Source organism: Myxocyprinus asiaticus, chromosome 21, assembly GCF_019703515.2.
Source record: "Myxocyprinus asiaticus isolate MX2 ecotype Aquarium Trade chromosome 21, UBuf_Myxa_2, whole genome shotgun sequence".
Lineage (NCBI taxonomy): Eukaryota > Metazoa > Chordata > Actinopteri > Cypriniformes > Catostomidae > Myxocyprinus > Myxocyprinus asiaticus.
This window is the reverse complement of record NC_059364.1, coordinates 36,289,063-36,314,159: the sequence shown is the minus strand read 5'-3', so window position 1 is coordinate 36,314,159 and position 25,097 is coordinate 36,289,063. Positions and strand designations below refer to the sequence as shown.

The following is a 25,097-nucleotide window of genomic DNA, read 5'->3' as shown; positions in this document are numbered from 1 at the left end:
ACACATACTGTAAAATAAAGTGCAACTAGGGCTGGGCGATATGACGATATATATCATGGGACGATACAAAGTGTCAGTCGATAGAGATTTTGCTATTTCTTGTATATCGCGATATGTAAATATCCATGTGCACAGCGTGGGCTTATCTATCAGTGGTCTGGGCTTCATGTGAAACTCAGAGAATTGAAGAAACATGAACAGAGTTTTTTTATGCCATCAAAAAATTTTCACAGAATGGCCAAGCAAATTCAATGACATCCATCTTGCATTTGGTGCTTCATAAGCGCTTAATATGCTTCTCATCTGACATGCGCATCTGTTTCATGTCTGCATTTCTCAGAGGCATGGAAGTGCACATGAGTCCAGCAGGCTTCCCCATATTTACAGGAGAGCACAGACCAGGATCACTCGCACTACTTAATCATTTTTAATGCAGGAAAAACCCTGAGAGAAAAACATCTCCCAAACTCCCAAATAAGTCAAGAAAATGAAGAGGAGCTTGTTATTAAACCAGGTGTGACATCTGTGGTGTGGGTTCACAAATCCCAACACAGAGCAGAGAAATATAATCTGCAAACTGTCTCACGACAATAATCACTCCGTTTTACCTCCTCAAATGAAGCATGTCAAAGAATGAGAGCCAAAAGATGTGTTCCGCATTAATTCTGTAATATTTTTTTTATTAATTTTTTTTGCAAGAAGTGCTCATTTTAATTAGGTCTTTTTTTTTTTTTGCATTTATTTGGGAAGATTTTTATTAGATTTTTTTATTACTATTGTCAAGATCCAGATAAATAGAAAATTATATATAAGAGGACGTATTTAATTCACTGACTGGATCATCCAAAATCTGCATTACAATGTGGTTATTTAATATATAAACCAATTTTTATCGTTATCGTGATATAAAATTACTCATATCATGATATAAGATTTTGGTCATATCGCCCACCCCTAAATGCAACCATAATTGTTTTACTTTTTACATTCTGACAATCCTTTAATAGGCTGTTTAAAGCAGGCGTACACTGAAAGCAATGCATAGATTCACCCGATCTCATAACAAGTCATAATAGTGTGAGATTGTGAAACTGTTAGAAATTGAATTGAATAGTACAAGAACTTACAAATTTTACTTTCATGGCAAAAAATAAACAATGTTTTTACAATTTTTCCTAAGTTCAACTTCTAACGAGCGTTCTTATGATTTTTCTTAAATTTAAACCCTAACCCTAACCCAAACCCTGAACCTAACACTATCGAAACCCTTATCCAAAACCCTAAATCTAATCATGATTTTAATAGGAAAACAACTTTTTTGTAACACAGAAGAAAGAAAATATCAGGGTGTGGAAGGAGATGAGGGAAGCCTTTATGACCGGTTGTTGTAAAAGCCATTCCTTTTGGTATGAGCCATTTTTCTGAAATCAACATTTTATGATTTCAGCATCTCGTACAAATTGTTAGTTGAGTTTTCATGACTGTGTTGGTAGATTTTGTTATGATTTTGTTTCATGTGAACAATGTTCACATGAAACCTACACCACTTATTTAATGGCAGGTCATTCCTTAGTGACAACATGCCCCAACATTGTCACAAAAGTTCAACATCCTGGTTAATTTCTTACCCTGGTGAAGAGGTATGCTGGCTATGGAAGGCCTGAGAGGAGTTGGAAACGTCTCTGTAATTTAAATTAAAGACTTATTCACCCACTGACCAGCTTACTTTCATCAAAAAGGAAAACATTTGAAGAAACTGGTTCTGGTGCAATGCTGGATACAATTCGATCTGTACACACAGCTTGCTACTTAGAGCAAAAATTGGGAGAGTGTTGTTTTCAAAGATTAGGTTTCATTGATTGTCCAGCAGCACTTGAGCGATGAATAATGTAATTTTTAATAAAGTAAACCTAAATGGCTTCTTTTCTTCCGCTCAGTCCCCCATGTCCAAAGGATAAGTTCAATTATTCATGAGGTGTGGGTGGATAATGTGTAACTGATAACCTGCATGCTATTTATATTTCATTTCAAAAGAACAAATAATACTGCCGACATCCAGGACAAATCTCAGCTCACATGCAAGTGCTGTAACTATAATTTCAGTTTTGATGGAATATCAAAATGATTCACACTTCCTAACCACAAAAATGAACAACGGAATGTATTGAAAAACAATTTCTAAAACATATATATATATAAATTGTCAATAAAGTCAACATGAAACTGCACTTGTAACCCAATTTCCTTCCACAATGTGACAGATTGGATTGTGAAACATTGTCCCTATTGTTGGACAGAAAACATACATGGCTATTTTGAACTATTTATTAGATCAAAAAGCAGTTGGAGGATGACGTCTTTTAATTATTTACCTGATAATTATTTTCATTATTTATTGTTTAATTTTATTTATTAAAATGATTTCAAAAGCAGATGAAAGAACCCAATCTGTGGACAGATTTACTGTATGGAATACACTCAATACTTTTATTAATAATATTAAGACAAAGAAGCATTCACAAAGCACCAAGAGTGACAACTACAAGTGCATTGGCTGTAACAATGAACAGGTTATGTAAAGAATAAAAGAAAACAAGTCAAAGAAATATTCAGAGGTGGAGGAAAGAGACAACAAACACAAGAACTAAAATGTGAACATCACTGTTTCCTAAATACAACTCTTTCATCTGGACAATAGTTAATAAAATGAGAACAGAGAACAATATTTGGTGATACGTGTTTTATTAGAGATGTGTTAGTCTGTGGTAGCTGAGAAGGCTGTTGTGATTGGTCAGAATGTATAAGGCGTCGTGAAGGGAGAATGACAGTCATTAGCCCCCATTATCGTCAAGCCCTATCAACACAGCACCCACATACTGTACATACTGCTACAAGCGTGCACCTATAGCATTAAAGTGACAAAGGATTGCGACCATGGTTACATCACACTCATTGTGTATTAGAGATACTGTATGACTCACTGTATGTAAAAAATAACATCTTGTTAAATGCTACCCTGCTTGCATAAAACTATTAAACAACACTTTTTGAAACTAATGTTGACACTGAGAACCAAAGTCAAAACAATCAGGGGCCTGATTTATAAAATCAGATTTGATAATAAATTCAATGGATTATAAATTACGTTAAATGTGACGAACAACTTATTTATAAGGAAAGAAACAAACATGAAAATGTATTTTTTGTTTGGTATGCCAGTGCATGTTTGTTTGTGTGACTGAATGAATGAATGAATATATTAGTGACCACATTTGCATGCACAATAATATTTTGGGCAACACTTTTGAATACGTTTGCAATTGTTAAAATTAGTTAACTACATTAGTTAACATGACCTAACAATGAACAATACCTTTACAGCACTTTTTAATCTTCTTGGTTAATGTTAATTTCAACATAAACTAATACATTTTTAAAATGAAAAGTTCTATATGTTAATTTTTGTAAATGCATTATGAACTAACAATTGTATTTTCATTGGCTTAATTTAACATTAACCTAAATTAATAAATGCTATAATATATATGTAAGGAATAATTGACTCCTGCCCGTTTAATTGTTTAAAAATAATGCACACCCGAGGTGGTAATGCGGTCACAACGCACAGCGCAGTGACCATTGCACCTCGGGTGTGCATTATTTTTAAACATTTCAACGGGCCGGAGTCAATTGTTCCGCTTATACCACGGTTACCACAACTTAAGACATCGTTCAGGGTTTTATCTCAAGACATTTTCTGGTTTTTGTCCCTAAAACGCTCTTGTGAGTGGAACTACTTTCTTCCGCCACATAATCAACGTCCTGCTTTAATTCAGTCGCAGCCTTCGACTTAAGTGTGTGCGTTACGCGTATATTGTGTGTCCACGAGTGTGGGAGTGTGTGTGTGTGAGAGAGAGAGGGGGAGCGCCAGGGTTTTTACCACAGATATCTCAGATCATATTGAAACTGTTGTATTGATCAAGTGTATCTTGCTCTGATACAGCTCAAGCCTTCGTTGCGAATTCGAAAACGTCGCTTCAGAACCAACAACGGAGGCTTGCGCTGCTTTTCTCTCTCTCTCTCTCTGTGTGTGTGTGTGTAAGTGCGGGGGAGACGAGGGAGCGCGAGGGCTCTTTTTAACCGAAATTGAAATATACGTAGGATATTTTAGACATTGTTTGACGTTCTTAACCGATTTACTTTAACCAATGACTTTGTTTATATGGTTATTTTGTTGTGGTAGCCCATAGGGCTCTTTTAAATAACTGAAATAATTTGGCGAAGTGATATGGAACCGTTATGCGGCCAAGACCTGGAACTACTTTATAGCCGTGCGTATACTTGAAAAATAATTGCATACCATAGAACGTCTGTGAACCAATCAGAATCAAGCATTCAACAGACCGGTGGTGTATATATATATATATATATATATATATATATATATATATATATATATATATATATATAGTTCAATGTTAATCATGACATCTAATGCATTTACTACTGTTAACAAATACAACCTTACTGTAAAGTGTTTCCGTATTTTGATATTCCGAACTTAGTCATACTTAATTGAGAATATGGGCAGAAACCTGCAATGTGCGTTTTATGAAATGTTCATATGAACATTAAGGAAATTATTGTGCATTCATATTTTTATAAAGATGCACATCTTTATAAATGGGGCCCCAAAGCTTAAACACTGGCCCTTAAGGAGAACCGAAAGAGTTAAGCTCTAAACAGAAGGATATATAAGTTCAAGATCAACTGCTGCCCTTGCCAGTCTGTAGTATATAGTGCATTCTATAATTCACTCTAACTTACACATTGCTTTAAACCATGAAATCAAATTCTAGACCGTTTATAATCATATGGCTAGAAAACCAACATTTAACAATTATGGTTACATTTGAGTATGCGTGCATGTATCAAGCAATATTTCACCGGCTAGGTTACAAGCCAGTTCTAATTGACATGGTCATTTAATCAGTATGTGCTACAACGGCTGACATAAAAATTTCCCATGGGGAAAAGGGAGCACCAGACTCCATTTAGAGAAGCTGTTTCAGAATGATCAACACTGAAAACAAGGAAAAAGCACCCCCAAGCCATTATCACACAACATAGCTCATAGAAGTCTCAAAAGAAGACTCCTCCCTGTAATCTTTGTTGCCTTCTGAAGCTGACTGCTGCTGCTATTATTTCCCCCCTAAATTAAATGCAATAAACCATGCCTGAGATACAAGAGAACACTGTGTTGGATTAAATTGGTGTGTCACACATCCCTCGCATACTGGTCATTTTCAAAACCAGTGGTTCTCCACAGGTAGGTCAAGACCCACAGATGGATTCCAAGTCTGTTTTGACAGAGTGTGGACAGAAACAATGCTAAATCCAAATAATAAAATGCAACTAGCTACCCATATAACCATGTATATTAAGCATAGCAAAATAAATAGGCTTATCAGTGTTTAAATGGGAGGACACAACACATCCCATTTCTTTTGTTGTTAACATCAAAGGCTGTTCTGCTGAATTCTAATAGACATTGTAATGGTTTTAATGGGAACTGTATTGGTTTTAAGGGGAACTATAATTGTCCTGGTGTGTCTTTACGGGTAATATTGGTGGCATGTTATGTTTAGTGGATACCATTAGGGACAAATACATACCTGTAATTGCAACCAATACAAACCATTAAATCCGAATGGAATATGGCCCCAAACAAACTATAATCGTAATGGTATTTGTAGTGGAAACCATTAGAACTATTGTTTTTTTGTTTTTTAGCAAAATGTGCGTCCAATCAAAAAATATGGCTAATATTTGTCTCATGTTCCATGTGTTAATCTGGTAAATCAAACCTCTGCTGTTGTTTATGTATTTACAATACTGTCCATTTGGTTAATGTCAAGTTAACAGTGTTACATATTGTTGGGCCTATACATTACACGCTAAAATTACATTTCAATTATTGATTTCAAGGACACTTTTGTTACTTTTCTACGATAAACAATTTTAGTAATGTTTTTGATCACCACTTGATGTCCAGGGTAAAATCTAGGTCCAGAAGCAAAACCAATTGAGAACCACTGATATCAATTTTTAACCAAATAACAGCCCCATTCCTCACAGCATTCAATAAAGCACTTTTTGTGTTAACCTTATGCTAATGCTAACTTTAGCATATCATCCGGACTAGACACAGAAAAAGCTTTCTGCATTCAGCGTTACATATCCGAGAAAGAGGCTGATCCTGAGGATGTGGTTATCTTGGGGAGGAAGAGGAAAAATAGAGCAAAAAAAAGTCCCTCTCTTCTCTATTTTCACAGGACCATCAAGAAACACAGAGTGGTCCTTTTAGCAGGTGGTAAATTTAGAGGTTAGCATTAAATTTAGCCTGTGATTAGTGCCTGTACGGCAGGGCAGGGTGTAACTCTGCAACGAGAGACTCGCTCACTGTGTATTGGCATAAAGAGTCTCAAATGGCTGTATGAGTATGCCACAGTGTTTAAAAAAAAACTGTGTAAAGTGTAAAGACGGGATTTTATGAGGAACAGGCTGACACTAAGCGTTTAACAGACCTCAAACCAACACCCTTGAAAATACTGTTTACATCATCTGAATACATTCCTGAAATGGAGCAGAGCCTCTTGAATGTCTTCTGAATTTTACTATTATTTGCCACTAGTCTCATTTAGCCTTGTTTTAATATTTTGCTAAGAGGAAAAATGTCCTTGGAGTCGTTATATGTGTGTTTCCTTACATAAAAAGTACTGCGGTGGTACCATGTTACAGTGATAGTTACAGAACGAATTGATATAGTACTTTAATATATGATGGTACTGAATAATAAATATGTACCAGGTACTATAGTGCATGGAATACCAAGGTACTTCAAAGAATACCATGGAATTACCATGTTACTGTACATATCGAAAAATCCATGGCATTACCACAAAAATGAGACTATGCATAACATAATTAAAAAACTGTGACACATTTCATTTTAAAACCGTGATGTGTTAATATGTGTGTCTGTGTGTGTGTGTGTGTGTGTATATACACACACACACACACACACACACACACACACGTATATGGCTCAGGAAAGGCTTTGAAACTGCTAGCTGTGAGTGCAACCAAGGGATCTGGTGACCTGTTCTGTCTGTAAACAATTAAAAGTCTAGTATACCTAAGGTCTAGAAAGCCACTGACATCTTCTGATGTGTACCAGTACAGTTGACATAATATGAGCCTGTATACAGAGCATACAGTGTACAGGGTGGAAGAAATTTGGTTGTTTTGAGTATTCAGTAAGGTCATTCAAGTGGAAAATATCCTAAAATTAACAAAATGACTTCCTTTCAGCGACAACCTAGGCTTATTCTGAAACAGTATTTAATTGCAGTTGAAATAAATGGCTTTAAAATGAGTGCTACTCTGCCAGAAAACTAGACACTATAATTAAGTCATTGTGCTCAATATAAATAATCAAAAGGCATGGTGGAAAATCTCTCTTGCACAATAACAACTTAGATACACACCTTTGGTCACTGATTATCAAACATCCAAATACTGCAAATTGTCACTCTTTTATAACTAGTATGAAACTACTATGCATGGGCTGACATCTGACTGGACCTTAAGAGCCTACCATTATAATGCCAAACATCTGATATCAAAGTGGAAGTGTGCAATTTCTGTGCCACTAGTGGTGCCAAACAGAATTGCCAAAATAATTGTTTTCAAACAGGTTTTGTGAACACACGCCCCATCCTCCATTGGTCAGAAAAACAGATCATCCTGCCCCAAACTCATGCAATACTTCAGCTTTAACTTATATTAAACATACAAGCATGATTTAGTTGGCCTTAAAATGTTTTGTAATTAAACTGCAAAACATTTTCGAAAGTATAGAGTTTTAAAACTTTTTACAGTGTTTAGGGAATCTCAATCACTAGTGCACACTATTATGATGAGGGAAGCATAGCAGCATGCTTCACACTGAATAAAAGTGCAATATTATCAAGTGGAACCAACCAAACTTGACAACAGAGCTAGACACCAATCCAATAAACAATAAACATATACACAGTGATGGCATCTATCTGTGTTCCAACTATATATAAACTGAAAATCTTAATTAGAGATATCTATACAAGTTTTGTATGGGTGACTTTCTCTGTCCTTTGGTGGTTGCATATATAACCATGTTTGCTTAAATAAAGCCTAGAGCACATAACATTTGCACAGGCTAGGTAAGAGATACTTGACAATTACATCCACTTTCGGTGACTTATGCTGAGAAAATGGGAGAATTTGGGGGTAAAACTGACATCCAGTGAATAAGGTCCATAAAAAGACACACAGACAAACAATATAATCCATTTATATGCATGTACTTGAGTCTATAGGTCTTTGTGCGGTACATCGACAACAGTTAAAGTGCCATATGTTATTGTAGACTTTCACTGATAAAAATAGAAAATAGTAAAATAGATTGTTTAAAACTATGATAATGCTGGGATATGACACTACATGAGGGTCTGGTTTTAAATAATACCCTCTCTATGATATGGCACATGGTACACTATGCCTGTGTGCCTTCTCTTGCTGACCACTGGTAAAGGAAATGGTAGCATTTTGCGTACAGCAGCTCCCTCCTCCTTATGCAATTAACTCATGCCTTTCATTGTCCGCTCCCATGTATAAAATAAAACATGCTTAGTACTGGAAGTTGCGTGTCTAACTGTGACCATGTACATGTACACAGTGCTTAACAAGTGCTGCCTCAGGGAACTTGACACTTCCAGGAGATGGCTGTAAAGTATCTTGAAGGTATTGCTGATTAATTATCTGTGACTTAGCAAATATCTTTGCTAGGTTTTAGAACATTTCAAATATTCAGGTGTGAGGAGTTCCAAAAGTTACGTGTATATATTTTAACACTGGACTAAGCTTATAAGTCATCAATTTGCCAACAAAACAATGTGACAACACTCTTGTATACTGCTCAAAATAGTGTAATACACTACAAAAGAGAATGCTGGGGGCATAAGGGCAGACAAATGCAGATCCAGAGAAAAAGAGCAATGAGAAAGAAACCATCTCATTCCCAGCATGCTGAACACTTCAGCACACAAGCTAGCCCGACAGCATGTACTGCTTTGAATCATACTTATAAATTCCATATGTTGTATTAACTACAAAAAAAATGTGAAGTTTATAACATCCTCCACCGCATACATCTAAAGTCAGCTATATGATGGATAATGAGCCACACACTCCTCTGGCATCATGGCTCTTGCCCACACTCCTGCATCCCTCAGGCACAGAGTCACACCTCATTTGACCTTGAGCGGTGGCTCTCTCTCCAGCCAGCGTACACGCACTTTCTGTTTGTAGTGATACTCCTTAAGGAAGTCCTGCATGGTTGGAGGCAGTGGAAGGACACCAATGCCATCGTAGCTGGTGTGTCGGCAAATGGCGGCTCGCGCCAGGTGCTGAAGACTGAAAGGGAAGGTCCGGTGTAACGGAGCAGTGAGCAAAGGCTCAAAAAACATACAGGCACTAGGGTCTTTATAGTGCTCTAGTAGGCCTGTTACCGTGGAAGAGTGGAAGACACAGGGGTCATGTGCATCAAAGCTAAAGTTGTGATTCCATTGTTCGATGCGTGCATGCAGCGAGCGGTTATAGCGCCGAAAACTTACAGAGAATAAGTAGTCCTCCTGTGCGGAGTCGCGCAGCAGGAAGGTGCCTTCAGGCCGTCCATCCAGCAGTGCTTCTGCCTTGTACCGGTCCATCACTCCCCAATAACAGGGAAGTGCAGTTATGGCCTGTAAGTCAGGCACCAAACAATGGATATAGTCAATCTGTGTGTGGACCTTCCAAGGCCCCAGCTGTCTGGAGCAGTGAGCATCCCCAGAGGCATGCCTCTGCTTGGGTCTCCTTGTCTGTAAGCAGAGGGTAGTGGAGTCTTCCTCAGAATCACAGTCAACAGGGTGGGATAACACTGTCATACTCGCCACAACCTGTGTGGCTATCCCAGACAACCCCCCAGAAATAGAGGAGACTGTTCCCAGGCTCCTGCCCTCCCCAAGTCCATCCCCGACACCAGGAGCCATCTTTGGTCCCATTTTGTAGAGGGAAGAGCTCTGTGAAGTTGCCTCCAGTGTATGGATTTGTGCATTTGGAGGAGGGTCAACTCCTTCCTCTATACTAAGCCTGCGTCGTTCACGAAGCCTCTCCTCTTCATCCTCAGGGGAGGTATGCACTGAATCAAATGCATCCAAAAGAGCAGTTGAGGAATGAGGGCTGACTGGCGCCGTATGCTGCTTAATAAGGTGCCACTTGTTGGCCAGATCAGAACCAGGAGGGAAAGGGCATGTCTCTAGCATCAGTTCGGTCAGGTGGATCTTACGTTTGGAGGAAACCTGACCTTTGGCTGACTGAGAACGACGGTGCATGGGCAGAGGGAGGCAGAGGCCTACGGTGTCCCTAAGTCGCTGCCGCAGAGAGAGGGCACTAAGGCTGCGCCCACTGCTGCCAACTACTACAGAATCATTTATCTCTTGGATAGAGCTAACCCCATAGCGACGCTCCCTCCTGGCTGTACTTCCTCTAGAGCGTCCTGTTCGCCTGTCGGCCTCAAGTGAACTTTGTGTTTTAGTTGAGCATGAATGCTTCTTTTTACCTCCCCAGGGAGCATGACGGGAATAGGAGTCTCTACGCACAAGAGGGCCCCTCCGGACATCCTCACTCTCTTTGTCAATGGTGATTTCTACTATCTCGGGAATATTTGCCACACAGTTATGTCCTCTGCATCCTCCAGTCACCACTGGGAGTGGTGACAAGGTCCGTGAGGGGATTGAAGACCTTGTTTCATAGGGTTCACCTGCATGTGCTCCTCTGCCCAAGTCCACCACACACTGGATATGGTCTATATCCTGGACACAATCTATATCCTGGTTACACAGACTGGAATCTGAGCCATCGTTGTGGAAGAGGGCTTGGCATCTATTCCTGAGGTTACCCCACATCTTGCCAACTTTCTCCATAGAATGGAGACCAGGACCTGTCAGGAAAACAGGCAAAGAATTAACAATCTTGGATTTGTGAAAGCAGTGAAGGTGTAAATGCTGTGCAGAAATGTGTGCTGTTATCTTTGTGTCATTTTGATGGGAGAAGGTCTGTAAAACTAAATTCCTTGGGCATAGAAATTAATGCATATGTCAGGATTTCAAACTGTTAACAGTGCGAGCAATAGGTTAAGCTAGTAGCTAGTCAAAGTGGATTGTGAAGCATGTTAGACCTATAGTTTAAAGCAGCACTAAACCATGTCAAGTGTGTGAGCTTGAGTTAAAAGAATGTGTGCATAAAGTTATATACACAGATCATGCATATGTAAAGTGGGTGCAGGAGTGGTACAGTTAGTGCAGAGTTGCCAGGCAGACATACAACGAAACAAGGCCATGTCTATAAATGAACTGAGGGATCTGCTCTCAACTGATCTACTGGTATGTACTGTATTACTGAGCTAGTCTGAACCTGACCAAGAACTTTCACTGTCATGGCAGCAGACTCACACACATACACACTTAAACACACAAGAGAGAGAGGTACAGACAAGAAGGGAGTGTAGATAGGGGGAGAGGGGGTGCAGAGACAGAGGACATATAGACAGACACTGTCTGTGAGGCTGTTTTTGTTTTCCCTTTTTGACTAAGAAAAAGTGCTGATCTTGTGATTGTGCTGCTCAAATTATGCAAAATTGAGGCCAACAGCAGATCACACTCAATTCTCCCCATTATAAGGGGAGACTAAACATATCATCTCCATAGAGAAAAATATAAGGTCTTACGCCAAGATAATACATATGAATGAAAAAGAACTTAATATTTGAACAGACCATTTCATGAGCTTAAAATAAACCCCCGTTTTGTATTCCAGCAACTCAGCATAATAGAATTTAACGCTGATTCTGCATTTTCTATAGGGAACAAGACCACAAAATATGGCAGGACCTATCTTAACACAGATTACATTGGAAGAGATGAGCTGTGACAGTGTATCCACATTGTTTTGCTCTCAAAGCATCATGACAGATGGCACACTTGATGCAGACTTGTGGTCTCGTACCTTTTGCTTGTGTGTCTGTAAAGTCCACAAGATCGTAAGGTGTCTCCCATTTGTGACTTAATGATTCAGATTTGTGCTCAAGCTCCTCCTTTGCAGCTACTATGCGCCCTCCATTTGTACCATTCTTGTGCCGAACTGCACATGTGTGGACTTTACAGAGGGCGATTACCTGATGGTCTCTGCAGCATTACTTGGAAAAGCACCGCAAGGACTAAGAGTGGCATTTGAAATATGGCCAAAAAACCTTTGGCACCGTTTACACCTGGTATTAAAATGCATTTTGGGCAATCTGTTTGAAATGAGACGATGCTAGAAACAGGAGTAAATGTCTTGAGATTTATCCATTTCACCACACTCAGAGGTGTTCGAAAATGCATTTGTGACCACATAGTGCTCAAAGTGTAAAAGCTCATCTGTTCTAATGCGCTCGAACAGCAGTGAAGCACTGCCTATTCACCTCTCAATCAACCGCTGTGCTAAAACAAGAGTTTTAAACTTTGCCGGTTATGTCTGGCTTTGAGAAAATAACATACTATGTACATGCACAAGAACTTCACTGAAAATCTGTAGTGTGCCTAGTATCAAAATTCAATGACGCAAATAAGAGGCACACACACCAGAAACTCGGTTAATATAACTATTGCACTGGAATTCTGCTCTAAACATCATGTGTTTGATTAAATGCAAGTATAATTGAAAGAAACAGTGCACATTTTTGTCCAAGCTTTATTTTTACTCTTTTACTTTTTTGTGCTTTATTATAATGCAGTAACACACATATTGAGTAATGAGTGCAGTTATGAAATCAGAGACCCTTCCCGCAAAATCTGAACAAAGATCCTTACAGGCGACACATATTCTGATCATCTCTCACACCTTTACGTGTCACAATGTCTCACAGTATAACTGTTAAAGCTAAGTTTTAAATTGAAGAGTATTATCAAAGCACATTTGTAGTAAGGTTTGGAATCTTGTGCAGTTTCCACACTTAAGGGGTGGTGGCACTTCCTTTTACTACAATCTTCAAACATAACCTCCCTTCCCTGAATTACGAGGGACCAGAACAAACAATTACACTGCCTGCACTTTCAGATTCCTACAATACGGTAGTACTTCTTTTAAATAAAATTGTCTTTAATAAAATCTTTTATGAACCAGCCTCACCTTTACATATTTTATTATTCACATGTTATAATTTAAAGGAATAGTTCACCCCAAAATGAAAATTCTCTCATTATTCACTTACCCTGATGCCATCCTAGATGTGTTTGACTGTCTTTCTTCAGCAGCACACAAGTGAAGATTTTTAAAAGATAGAGCTCTGCCAATTCCTTAATGGAAGTACACAGGTGCCAGCACTTAGATGGTCCAAAAGTTACATTTAGGCAGCATAAAAGTAATCCATGCGACTCAGGCCAATCAATGAATGACTTCTGAAGCGAATCGATAGGTTTATGTAAGGAAAAAGTAGATAATTAAAATGTTTTTAACTTTAAATCTACACTTCCATCCAGGGCTCCGATGCTGTTTGAAATGGCCAAACTCTCACATGACATTCGTTGTAAATAAGCAGCACTTTCAAATTCTAACATGAACTCACCAACACGCTTACGTCACACTTCGCGTCAGCTGCTGGAAGCGCTTTTAAAAAGTTAATAACGTTTTAATTATTGATTTATTTTTTACACAAACTTATCGATTTGCTTCAGAAGACATTCATTGTGTGGATTATTTTTATGCTGCCTAAATATGACTTTTAGACCGTCAAAGTGCTGGCACCCATGTACTTCCATTATACGGACCTGACAGAGCTCTATCTTCTTCTAAAAATCTTCATTTGTGTTCTGCTGAAGAAAGACAGTCATACACATCTGGGATGGCATCAGGGTAAGTGAATAATGAGAGAATTAAAATTTTTGGGTGAACTATTCTTTAAGACAACATATCTCTTATATTGAAACATGAGCAGAACAAATTTGTGTGCAAATCATTAATGAATGCATTCTTACGTAAATTGTCCCATTTTACACACAAATTTGTTCCAAAAAAAAAAATAAAAAATTATATATATATATATTATATATAAAAACACAAACACACACACACACACACACACACACACACACACACACACACACACACTACCGGTCAAAAGTTTTGAAACACTTGACTGAAATGTTTCTCATGATCTTAATCTTTTGATCTGAAGGTGTATGCTTAAATGTTTGAAATGAGTTTTGTAGACAAAAATATAATTGTGCCACCATATACATTTATTTCATTATAAAACTGAAATTTAATTTTAAAAAAAAGTTTTTGAAATTGACAACTTGGACCAAATAATAAAGAAAAGCAGCCAATAAGTGCCCAACATAGATGGGAACTCCTTCAATACTGTTTAAAAAGCATCCCAGGGTGATACCTCAAGAAGTTGGTTGATAAAATGTCAAGAGTACATGTCTGCAAATTCTAGGCAAAGGGTGACTACTTTGAAGATGCTAAAATATGACACAGTTTTGATTTATTTTGGATTTTGTTTAGTCACAACATAATTCCCATAGTTCCATTTATGTTATTCCATAGTTTTGATGACTTTACTATTATTCTAAAATGTGAAGAAAAAAAATTATAATAAAGAATGAGTGTGTTTCAAAACTTTTAACTGGTAGTGTGTATGTATATATATATATATATATATATATATATATATATATATATATATATATATATACACACACACACACACACACACACACACACACACACACACACACACACACACACACACAGTACTGTGCAAAAGTTTTAGGCACTTGTGAAAAATGTTGCATAGTGAGATTGAGATGTCTTAAAAAATAATGAAATAATTCGTTTTCATTTATCACTTAATGTCTAACAAAGTCGAGTAAACATAAAAAAGCTAAATCAATATTTGTTGTGACCACCTTTGCCTTCAAAACAGCTCCTAGGTACACCTGGACACAGTTTTTCTTGGTTGTTGGCAGATAGGATGTTCAAAGCTTCTTGGAGAATTCGCCACAGTTCTGCTATCTCAAATGCTTCTGTCTCTTTATGTAATCTCAGACAGACACGATGTTCAGTGGGGGGCTTTGTGGGGGCCATGACATCTGCTGCAGGGCTCCCTGTTCTTCTATTCTAATCTTTTCTATTTGCAAAGGTAATGTTTGGGAGTCTAACATTTAAATTTCCTATTGACACACTAAAGCTGAAGATATAAATAACCATCTTAACACAAATGCTTTTGTGAAACATCTTACGTGCCTAAGACTTTTGCACAGTACTGTATATACAAGTAATTACTCGAGTACTAGTTGATGCACATAGACATATAGGCTGTGTTATACGTCTTTGGCTGCTGCATTGCGTGTCGTTGTTCCAGTGTCTTTTCATTATTATAGGCTGTTATAAATTAGTCTGTTACATTAAGTACAAAAGATGGCATAATCAAAATATAATGCATGATATTTTGTCATTATGTAAAGACTCGTTGGCCAATTCATTGAAACAATGCTCAGAACGTGCATGTCTGTTCTTCCTTCAGGTTACCGTAATAAGCTTAGTATGTGCGTAATGTTTCTGAACCGTGTATCTACAAACTGCGGCTGGCGTGACTGGAGACACCATAAACATTGCATTTTTAAAACGCCTTAAGTTGAAAATAGTTTTGAAGACCCTGCATTCTGTTACATTCAGATGTGCTTCATCTAGATGTTTGCAAGAAAGATTTTGCCGTGTGTGTGTGTGTGTGTGTGCACGCATCTCTAGAGTTTGGAGCGCTGTCTTTGCCCCGGACAGAAAGTCACGCTGCGCTCTGTTGGAGTTTGTTGCTGTGATGATTCATGCTTCCTCTCATTTAACTCGGAATTTTAAACTTCATACTGGGAAAACTGCAATGAAATGCCACTTTATGTTGGACTTACAACTCGTGCGGAAATCTTCAGCTCTGATTTGTCTGAAATGCAGGTGTGTGACATCATGGAAACATGTCAGCACCGAGGGAGATTTACAGTCAATGATAACCCTTCACTTTTATTAAATAATATACATTAATGAGTCAAAGTTTCTACATTATATGACAATAAAACTTGTTTAGCAAACATTTGCAGAGACAGGTGTTCAAAACATGGTGGATAAAACTTTCTTTTGATTATCATACACCTGTAGAACAAATGCTAGCATTGCAGCATCGTTTATCAGTTTGGTTGCTGAGACGTCTCTGACAATCAAGGTACTGTTGAAAATCACAACGTAATCAATCTCAAAATTAAAAAAAGGCACCTCTTTGACACGTTTGTGTATAGTTGTCAGGTATTTGTCAATGAATTTCGAATTCAGTGAAAAGTCATGTCAAGCATTTTCATTATCGATCATCATTTTCATGATCGATCATTGCTGTCACTTCTGAGTATTCGTACTCATCCCTACTGCAAACAGTGTCCTATTATATTATGGTCTACTTACTGACAATCTAAACTATATTACTGAGCACATGTTAAGCCTATGTGAAACCTTAAATGACTACGTCGAGGAGACGTGGGATGCTGGGTAGGCAGTTATATTAGACTGAAGAATCACTTACACTGAGATAGGGCTTTGGATTGAACCCATCCAATGATATGACACTTCAAGCACCAGCGTTCTAAGAGGCCTTTCAAACTGGCAGTTTAGTTCAAATCAAAGTATGGTTTGCATGAAAAAGTGGTAATATCAAAGCTGTTTTTCGGACTGGGGAGTGGACCGCTGGCACGGAACCAGAGATTACCTGTCGGAGGTGGTCCGAGTTTGGTTGCAATGGAACTGTGGTACAGTTCGCATCGGTGAGAAAATCATGTGTGAACTGCGCAGAAATGTACAGGGGCCTGACAGAATCAAAAGGGAGTCTAAAACCAGACCAACACTGCGGAGGGCACCGGGAAAATTCACATTTGGATTTGGACCGCAGCAAATGTACCCAGTATGAAAACCACCCAAGCCATCTCAATTATCCAGTTTCCCTCCAACCATAACTTTAAAAGCTTCATTAGGCTCCAGCAGCAAAGTGTTTGCATAATCCAGATATGAGATAGAAAGGAAGAGAAATGTATTGTTTTATTTCACATGCTCCTTTAAGCTATACTCTTCCAGCCTACCACAATATCAGATGCATCGGCCTTGTGTTTTTTCCATGCGAGCTGGCATATTTTTTTCCTTGACTATGCAAATCACTTTCGCAAAAATAAACAACTCTGGCTTCCAAGAAAGAATGCACTTAAGAGGGTATTCTCTCTAAACATTGCTCAAGGGACAACAAAGATTAAATAACTTTCTGTAGAACATTTTTCACAAGTATTCCTTCATAGAAACCACTTAAAAGCCTTAAAGGAATAATTCACCCAAAATTAAACATTTTGTCATCATTTACTCCCCCTCGTAACTACGACCCCTTGTTATTTTCTGTCTTCTGTGAAACACAAAAGTAGATCTTAAACAGACGGTCAGAGCTTCTGACACACATCATACAGACTACGCCGATACTTTTACAATGCTGTTACAATAAAAAAAAAAGCTACTTTTTAAAACTTGTTATAATACTTTTCTGTCTTTTGGGCGCTTGGCAGAATAAATCACTGTCCACTTTCGTTGAATGGAAAGCACAACACTTACAAAGCACAAAACCACAAAGCTCAGAATTTCTTCCAAATACCTCCTTTTGTGTTTCACATTAGAAAAAAAATAAAATAATGCAGGGTTACAATGTCATGAGGTAGTAAACAATGCCGAAATTTTCATTTTTGAGTGAACTATCTTTAAAATGACAACTGATGCCATGAAAGCCAAATATCGACTCAACATGTCATGTCAATGTCATAAGCAAACAAACTTCTTGCCCTTTTTCTGCAATTAAATGATGCACAGACGTGGCACGACAAGAAGGGTTTTATAACCTCTACTTCAGTGCATGCTGTGCAAAAGTTCTCCTCAAAAGCCTTGATCTTCTCTTCAGACTCCTAATTAGACAGTTTCATGGTGATAGTCTGCCTTCTCTCAAAAAAATGCTCTGATCCAGCTCTCTTGGATGAGAAAGTGCAGAAAAGCAAGAGAGCTCCCCAGAACCACTGTGAATAGTTCAGGCCAAAGCTTAAGCACATGTCATTATCAGACCAGCAGTTTGGGATGTGGAACTACTCTTGTGAAGCTCTCTTTCATAAAAGCACTTCAATTCAGTGGTGTAGGTCATGAACAGAGTGCATGGATGAAGTGCCGGTTTAAGAGCTAGCGTGAATGTGTGTTATCTAACCATGTCCTACTGTGTGTCCTCATTAGCTGGGCTCTTCTCTGATTAGATGTTAAATAGAGGAGAGATCATAAAGCATTTCAATAGAGTGACCCAAAATATACAGGTTTCCCACACCAATTAATTTCCATGGTTTTTCCATGATTTGTCCAGACATTCATAATTACTGCATAAGGATAAAAAAAATAAAAAAACAATTATAATAATAATCAAATGGAGATTGCACTCACAATGAGCAATTTCTAGATGACGACAGACAATTTTAGAGCTGAGGATAACTGGAAACCCCAGTCACTGAAGAAATTTCCATGACTTTTTAATATTATGTTAGTTTCCATGACTTTTCCAGTTCTGGAAACTGAGATTTAAAAAATTCCCAATATTTCTAGGTTTTCCATGACATGAATATACAGTAGATTACATACACTACCGGTCAAAAGTTTTGAAACACTTACTCGTGTATATATATATATATATATATATAATTTTTTTTTTTTTTTTTTACATTTTAGAATAATAGTGAAGTCATCAAAACTATGGAATAACATAAATGGAACTATGGGAATTATGTTGTGACTAAACAAAATCCAAAATAAATCAAAACTGTGTCATATTTTAGCATCTTCAAAGTAGTCACCCTTTGCCTAGAATTTGCAGACATGTACTCTTGACATTTTCTCAACCAACTTCTTGAGGTATCACCCTGGGATGATTTTAAAACAGTATTGAAGGAGTTCCCATCTATGTTGGGCACTTATTGGCTGCTTTTCTTTATTATTTGGTCCAAGTCATCAATTCAAAAACTTTTTTTTTATTTTTTTTTTATTACATTTTAGTTTTATAATGAAATAAATTAATATGGTGGCACAATTATATTTTTTGTCTACAAAACTAATTTCAAACATTTAAGCATACGCCTTCAGATCAAAAGATTTTTAAGATCATGAGAAACATTTCAGTCAAGTGTTTCAAAACTTTTGACTGCTAGTGTACATATTTACATAACTTTCTGAAATAATACACTTACTGTTTATCTCTGATGCATGAATTATTAAATCACAAAAGAAAATATCTGAATGTTTCTTATAACTCCATTACAAAAATAACATCATTCTCAATTAAGGATGCACTGATATGAAATTTCTTGTCCGATACCGATTTAAAAAAAAAAATTTTTAAAAAATAAATAAATAAAAAGAAAATCACAGGCTGATACCAATACAAATATTTTGCCACTTACATTATTTTGTCATCAGATCACTTTTTTTTTTTTTCCTTTGGAATTACGTTTTAAAAATGTACTTAGAGGTACAAAAGCTTTTTCAATATTCTAACAATAATTTCCATTGATCATGGATTGGATTTGTTTAACACATGACATGCCAAAATGTCATGAAGTCAAAGTCTGCAGGTTTCAGAGCATTTTGGATGGTTTCCCTCATCATATAGCCTATAGGTAAGTGCCTTTTCACAACCGTCACGTCCATTTATGCCATTTTTTCCGCATTAATATACAATAAAAATAACAATAAAAATTAGATATTGCATGTTCTTAGGAGTGCCCAAGAGTTTTTACAAATTGTGTTACTAATTAATTATAAATCAACCATCGTTTTTATCAGCGTTTTCTAGCTTTTAACCGACATGGCTATGATTTTAATTTGGTCAATAATTGGCCGATAAAAATCAGCAGTCGATACACCGGTGCATCACTATCTTTATTATTTTCACAAAAAAAATATGGATTTTGTGAGAGTTACTGGTCTATCCATTACAATAGAAGACAATAGTAAATATTACAGATTTCTTTGATGGATCACCACTTTTCACCATGTTAAATGTATGTTGTCTTATAACACAATGACATATAATGAGGACAATCAAACAGAATTATGAATAAGGGTCTACAATAATCACCCATGGTGGTTTGGATATAACACCAAACCCTGAATTATTAAAAATGTCTTTTAAGATATGTCCACTGTACCAGACACCATGCATCAGAGGGTTAAAGACACAACACAAAAACAATTAAGCAACATATCACAAAAAATTGAGAGCAGTAACCCTCAGAAGCGTTGGATGCCTTAATAAACATGTAAAATTGAGCAGTTAATAGGTCACCAAAACAACTGCATTTTGACTGTTTGCTCCAAACTTAGTAAAAAGACATATGTTCAGGGCACTAAATAATTCAGTATCTAGAGCTCACGCTGAAAAATAATGGAGTGGGTGATCTTGCTTAAAGTTTTTAAATCACACAATTGTGTAAAAGTATTACAATTTAATTATTAATTGATGAAAAAGGCAAAAGAAAAGTTATTTAATAAAATCTATATATGATCTATAAGGACATTTTGAAGATGCAGCCAAACTACACACTAGTGCTTCACCCTAAACAGAAGAAATGGACAAGCACATAACGTTTTCGACCACCACTACTAAGCAGCACCATATTAAACTCAGAAAATATCCTCTGCCATTTCTCTTGGTTTGACACGCCTATTCTCATGGGGTCAAGATAAATGGCCCGGCTTTTGGACAACATTAAGGGGCGGAAGTGCGTACTCTTTTTAATGAAGAAAGAAAAATTAACAAGTAGTGATTTGTAGAACCTCACCAAAATATTGATGCAAATCTGTTTCTGGCAATAAAATGGCAAAATATGATTAGTTACCTTGTTAACATCTTAAATGTAACAAATAGTCATTTTAATGAATGACACCAGAATTACATCTAAATCAGTTGGACCAAATGTACATTGTCATTGAAAAACCCATATAGATTAATCAATATTGTGAATATTGGAGGGGATGCGCCCCCCTCAATATCTATAGTGGTTATGTCCCTGAATAACATCCTTTATAAAATATAAGTCTTGTCATGTAAATATGTTAAGTGTTTGGACTAGACTGGATATAGGACCTGAGTGATATCAGTTGGCAACAAACTACATGCGGCTGTTGAGAATGATAAGATGGGGAAACATTTGACTGCTTTATGTAGATCCTGCAATTTGCACAATACGTTACCAGTTCATAATAGTAAATTATCGTGATGCATTCAATAACTAGAAAAATAATAATGCTCATATTACTGGTATGAACTCGGCGGGTTCATTAAACTCAGTACATGCAGTTCAGATGGTCTAATGGTTGTTTTGTGGATGCAATCTCTTTCAAGAGTAATCTAAGCGATGAGCAGGCTAACTTTACACATCGTTTGAGTGAGCTGAGCAACGTGGAGAGGAGAGGATGTTGGAATATTACATTGTAACTAGGATTGCCACTTTTGAAGTTGTCAAATAAGGGACACTTAAACTGTATATCCTTTCTTATTTGCTAAAATTAGAACTTTCCTGCCCATGACTTATATAAAAAACATCTTTTATGAATAAAATATATATATATATATATATATATATTTGTATTTTTTCAATTATTTATCATGTTTATCTTATATATGTATAGATTTTTGTTGGTTTATACATTTTTTTTATAAACAACAATTTATTTTATTAATACATTTTTCCTTCACCTGTAGACTATTTCTTGTCTTTATGACTCATTGATTGAATTCAATGTCCAGTGGAAGACCCATTAGCGACAGAGTATTAACTTCCTTGCTGATGTCTTGAGATGTTGCTTCAATATATCCACATAATTTTCCTTCCTCATGATGCCATCTATTTTGTGAAGTGCACCAGTCCCTCCCACAGTAAAGCACCCCCACTACATGATGCTGCCACCCCCATGCTTCACGGTTGGGATGGTGTTCTTCAGCTTGCAAGCCTCACCCTTTTCCTCCAAACATAACAATGGTCATTATGGCTAAACAGTTAAATTTTTGTTTCATCAGACCGGAGGACATTTCTCCAAAAAGTAAGATCTTTGTCCCCATGTGAACTTGCAAACTGTAGTCGGCTTTTTTATGGCGGTTTTGGAGCATTGGCTTCTTCCTTGCTGAGCAGCCTTTCAGGTTATGTCGATATAGGACTGGTTTTACTGTGGATATAGATACTTGTCTACCTGTTTCCTTCCACATCTTCACAAGGTCCTTTGCTGTTGTTCTGGGATTGATTTGCACTTTTCGCACCAAACTACATTCATCTCTAGGAGACAGAATGCATCTGCTTCCTGAGGGGTATGATGGCTGCATGGTCCCATGGTGTTTATACTTGTGTACTATTGTTTGTACAGATGAACGTGGTACCTTCAGGCACTTGGAAATTGCTCCCAAGGATGAACCAGACTTGTGGAGGTCCACAATTTTTTTTCTGAGGTCTTGGCTGATTTCTTTTGATTTTCCCATGATGTCAAGCAAAGAGGCACTGAGTTTGAAGCTAAGCCTTAAAATACATCCACAGGTACACCTCCAATTCAGTACAGCTCCTATCAGAAGCTAATTGGCTAATTGTCTAAAGACATAATTTTCTGGAGTTTTCCAAGCTGCTTAAAGGCACAGTAAAGTTCTGAGCACTGGAATTGTGATATAGTCAATTAAAAGTGAAAAAACTCTGTCTGTAAAAAATTGTGGGGGGGGGGGGGGGGGGGGGGGGGGGGTAAAAATCCAGTTTTAGCACAACATGTGGACTTATCAGACGGTCCCTTACCCACCGTAGGCAACATTTCCAATTTATATCAATGTTAAATTAGCGATCTGGGACGATTTCACCGTTACACCATATGACCATCTCAAATACGGGACAAATCGCGTCCCGTATTGATTCGATACGGGACGCATAATTTCATCTTTAAATACGGGACGATCCCATATAATACGGGACGTGTGGAAACCCTAATTGTAACATTCCTAGAGGGGAAACATCCATGTGACATCGCTCGCGTTCCGTTACATAAAATCCCGGGAACTCGCAGGCAGGCTGCTTTATCCTAGCACATAAATGCAGCGATAAATAAAGCGTGTTAAAATATGCGAAGCATGTCGCGTTACAATCCGTAGAGCGGATAACGTAAACGGGTGCACTTACCTCTTTTATTCTTGGTTAATTCTTCGTAGCCGTCTTTTGTCTACAAAAGATGGCTATTAAAAGGTGTTCGGCTAGCTACTGTCCCACATGCGATTGGCTTCGGCGAATAAAACAAACGAGAAAAGGCGTAACATCACATTCCTGAGACTGGTTGTTTTAAAGCATTTGTAGAAATGAATCCATCTTTCTGGACGGTTGGAATGGCAGCAAAATCCCAATCCAGATCTCTGGGCCACCTCTCTCTTGTCCGAGCCCGTCCTTCTCCTAATCAACCCGCTTAGCGGAGCCGTGCAAAGGCGTGAAGAAGAGGCCGATAATGCGAGATCGCTGGCGGGTTGGGACTGGCGGAGTGTGGGGAGATGTAGGAAGAGATCGTACTTCCGACGTATGGGGGGAGTGACGGACGTTGTGGCCCGCCAATGAGATTGAGCGCGTTGCCTCGGTTGCCACCCTGAAAACGTGGAGATTCGAGATAATACAAATGATAATTCATGCCAAAGGATGAATGATTAATGATTATAGTCAATCAAACAAAGTAGCCATCTGTTGGATCTATCAGCTTATCAATACGAGAGTGATCCATAATGCCACTAAAGCTTATAAGCAAATGTTGACAAAACCACATACTTTATAATAATAATAACTGTAACAAATTTAACAACACATATAAAATATAAATATTTATGCAAATATATCGCTGATCACACTTTTCAACAACAAATCTGAGCATTTATTTATGTATTAGTTTATTTATTTATTTATTACTTTAAAGAGAGAGAGAGACCACAACTGTGTCTGTAGCCAACTGCAAATTGGGTTTGTTCAAAAGAGGGTACAGTTTAACAGGTAAATAATATAGGATAAAATAAAATAAAAAATATTATATAAATATATTATATTTTTATTATTATATTTAGATAATTTTTTATAAAGAAAATATTTACAATAAAAAATACAAACCTATTAAAATCAAATAAAAGTCTCTAATCACTCAACATTTAAAAAATGGAAAAAACGAAAAAAAAAAAATTATCTTTCAGTTCGCATGGATAAAAAAAGATTGATAGTTTATATTATCAAACAGCATGAATTTTTTATTTATTTATTTGTTCGTTGTTTTTGAAAATAATTAATTGAAATAAACTACATGTGAGTTTGTGTTTTTTTTCTATTGCATAATTGTTTTTTTTTTTGTGTTGTTGTTTTTTAATTGTGTTAAAAAAAATGACACAAAGTTTGTGATTATAACACATTAATGTGTTACAGATCTTAACACATTGTCTGTGTTAAGAGTAATAGCATGCTAGTCTAGTAACTAGACACATGTACACTCATCGACCACTTTATTAGGAACACCTGTACACCTACTTATTCATGCGATTGTTTAATCAGCCAATCATGTGGCAGCAGTGCAATGCATAATTCATGCAGACAGAGGTCAGGACCTTCAGTTTAAGTTCACATCAACCATCAGAATGGGGAATAAATGTGACCTCAGTGATTTCGACCATGGCATGATTTGTGGTGCCAGACAGACTGGTTTGAGTATTTCTGGTGTACAGTACCTAATAAAGTGATCGGTGAGTGTATGTGTTAAAAAATAACACAGTTTGTGTTGTTTTTAACAAATTAGCTGTAAGATTGTATTTACAAAAAAGTTTGTATTAT

At 37.1% G+C, this 25,097-nt stretch overlaps 1 protein-coding gene across 1 annotated transcript; it reads right to left on the bottom strand.

The window, feature by feature from the left end:
• Window positions 1-2,148: 2,148 nt before the first annotated feature.
• On the bottom strand, window positions 2,149-23,766 carry LOC127412173 (suppressor of cytokine signaling 5-like). The gene is made up of 2 exons (XM_051648327.1): window positions 23,430-23,766; window positions 2,149-11,080 (listed from the first exon to the last, which is right to left on the bottom strand). Exon 2 carries the CDS (start codon window positions 11,061-11,063, stop codon window positions 9,351-9,353), a length of 1,713 nt encoding a protein of 570 aa, XP_051504287.1. The 5' UTR covers window positions 11,064-11,080; window positions 23,430-23,766; the 3' UTR covers window positions 2,149-9,350.
• Between the last annotated feature and the right edge of the window lie 1,331 nt (window positions 23,767-25,097).

Excerpts from the sequence above, each read along its gene's own strand:
- LOC127412173 (XM_051648327.1), bottom strand. The coding sequence starts at position 11,063 with ATGGAGAAAGTTGGCAAGATGTGGGGTAACCTCAGGAATAGATGCCAA.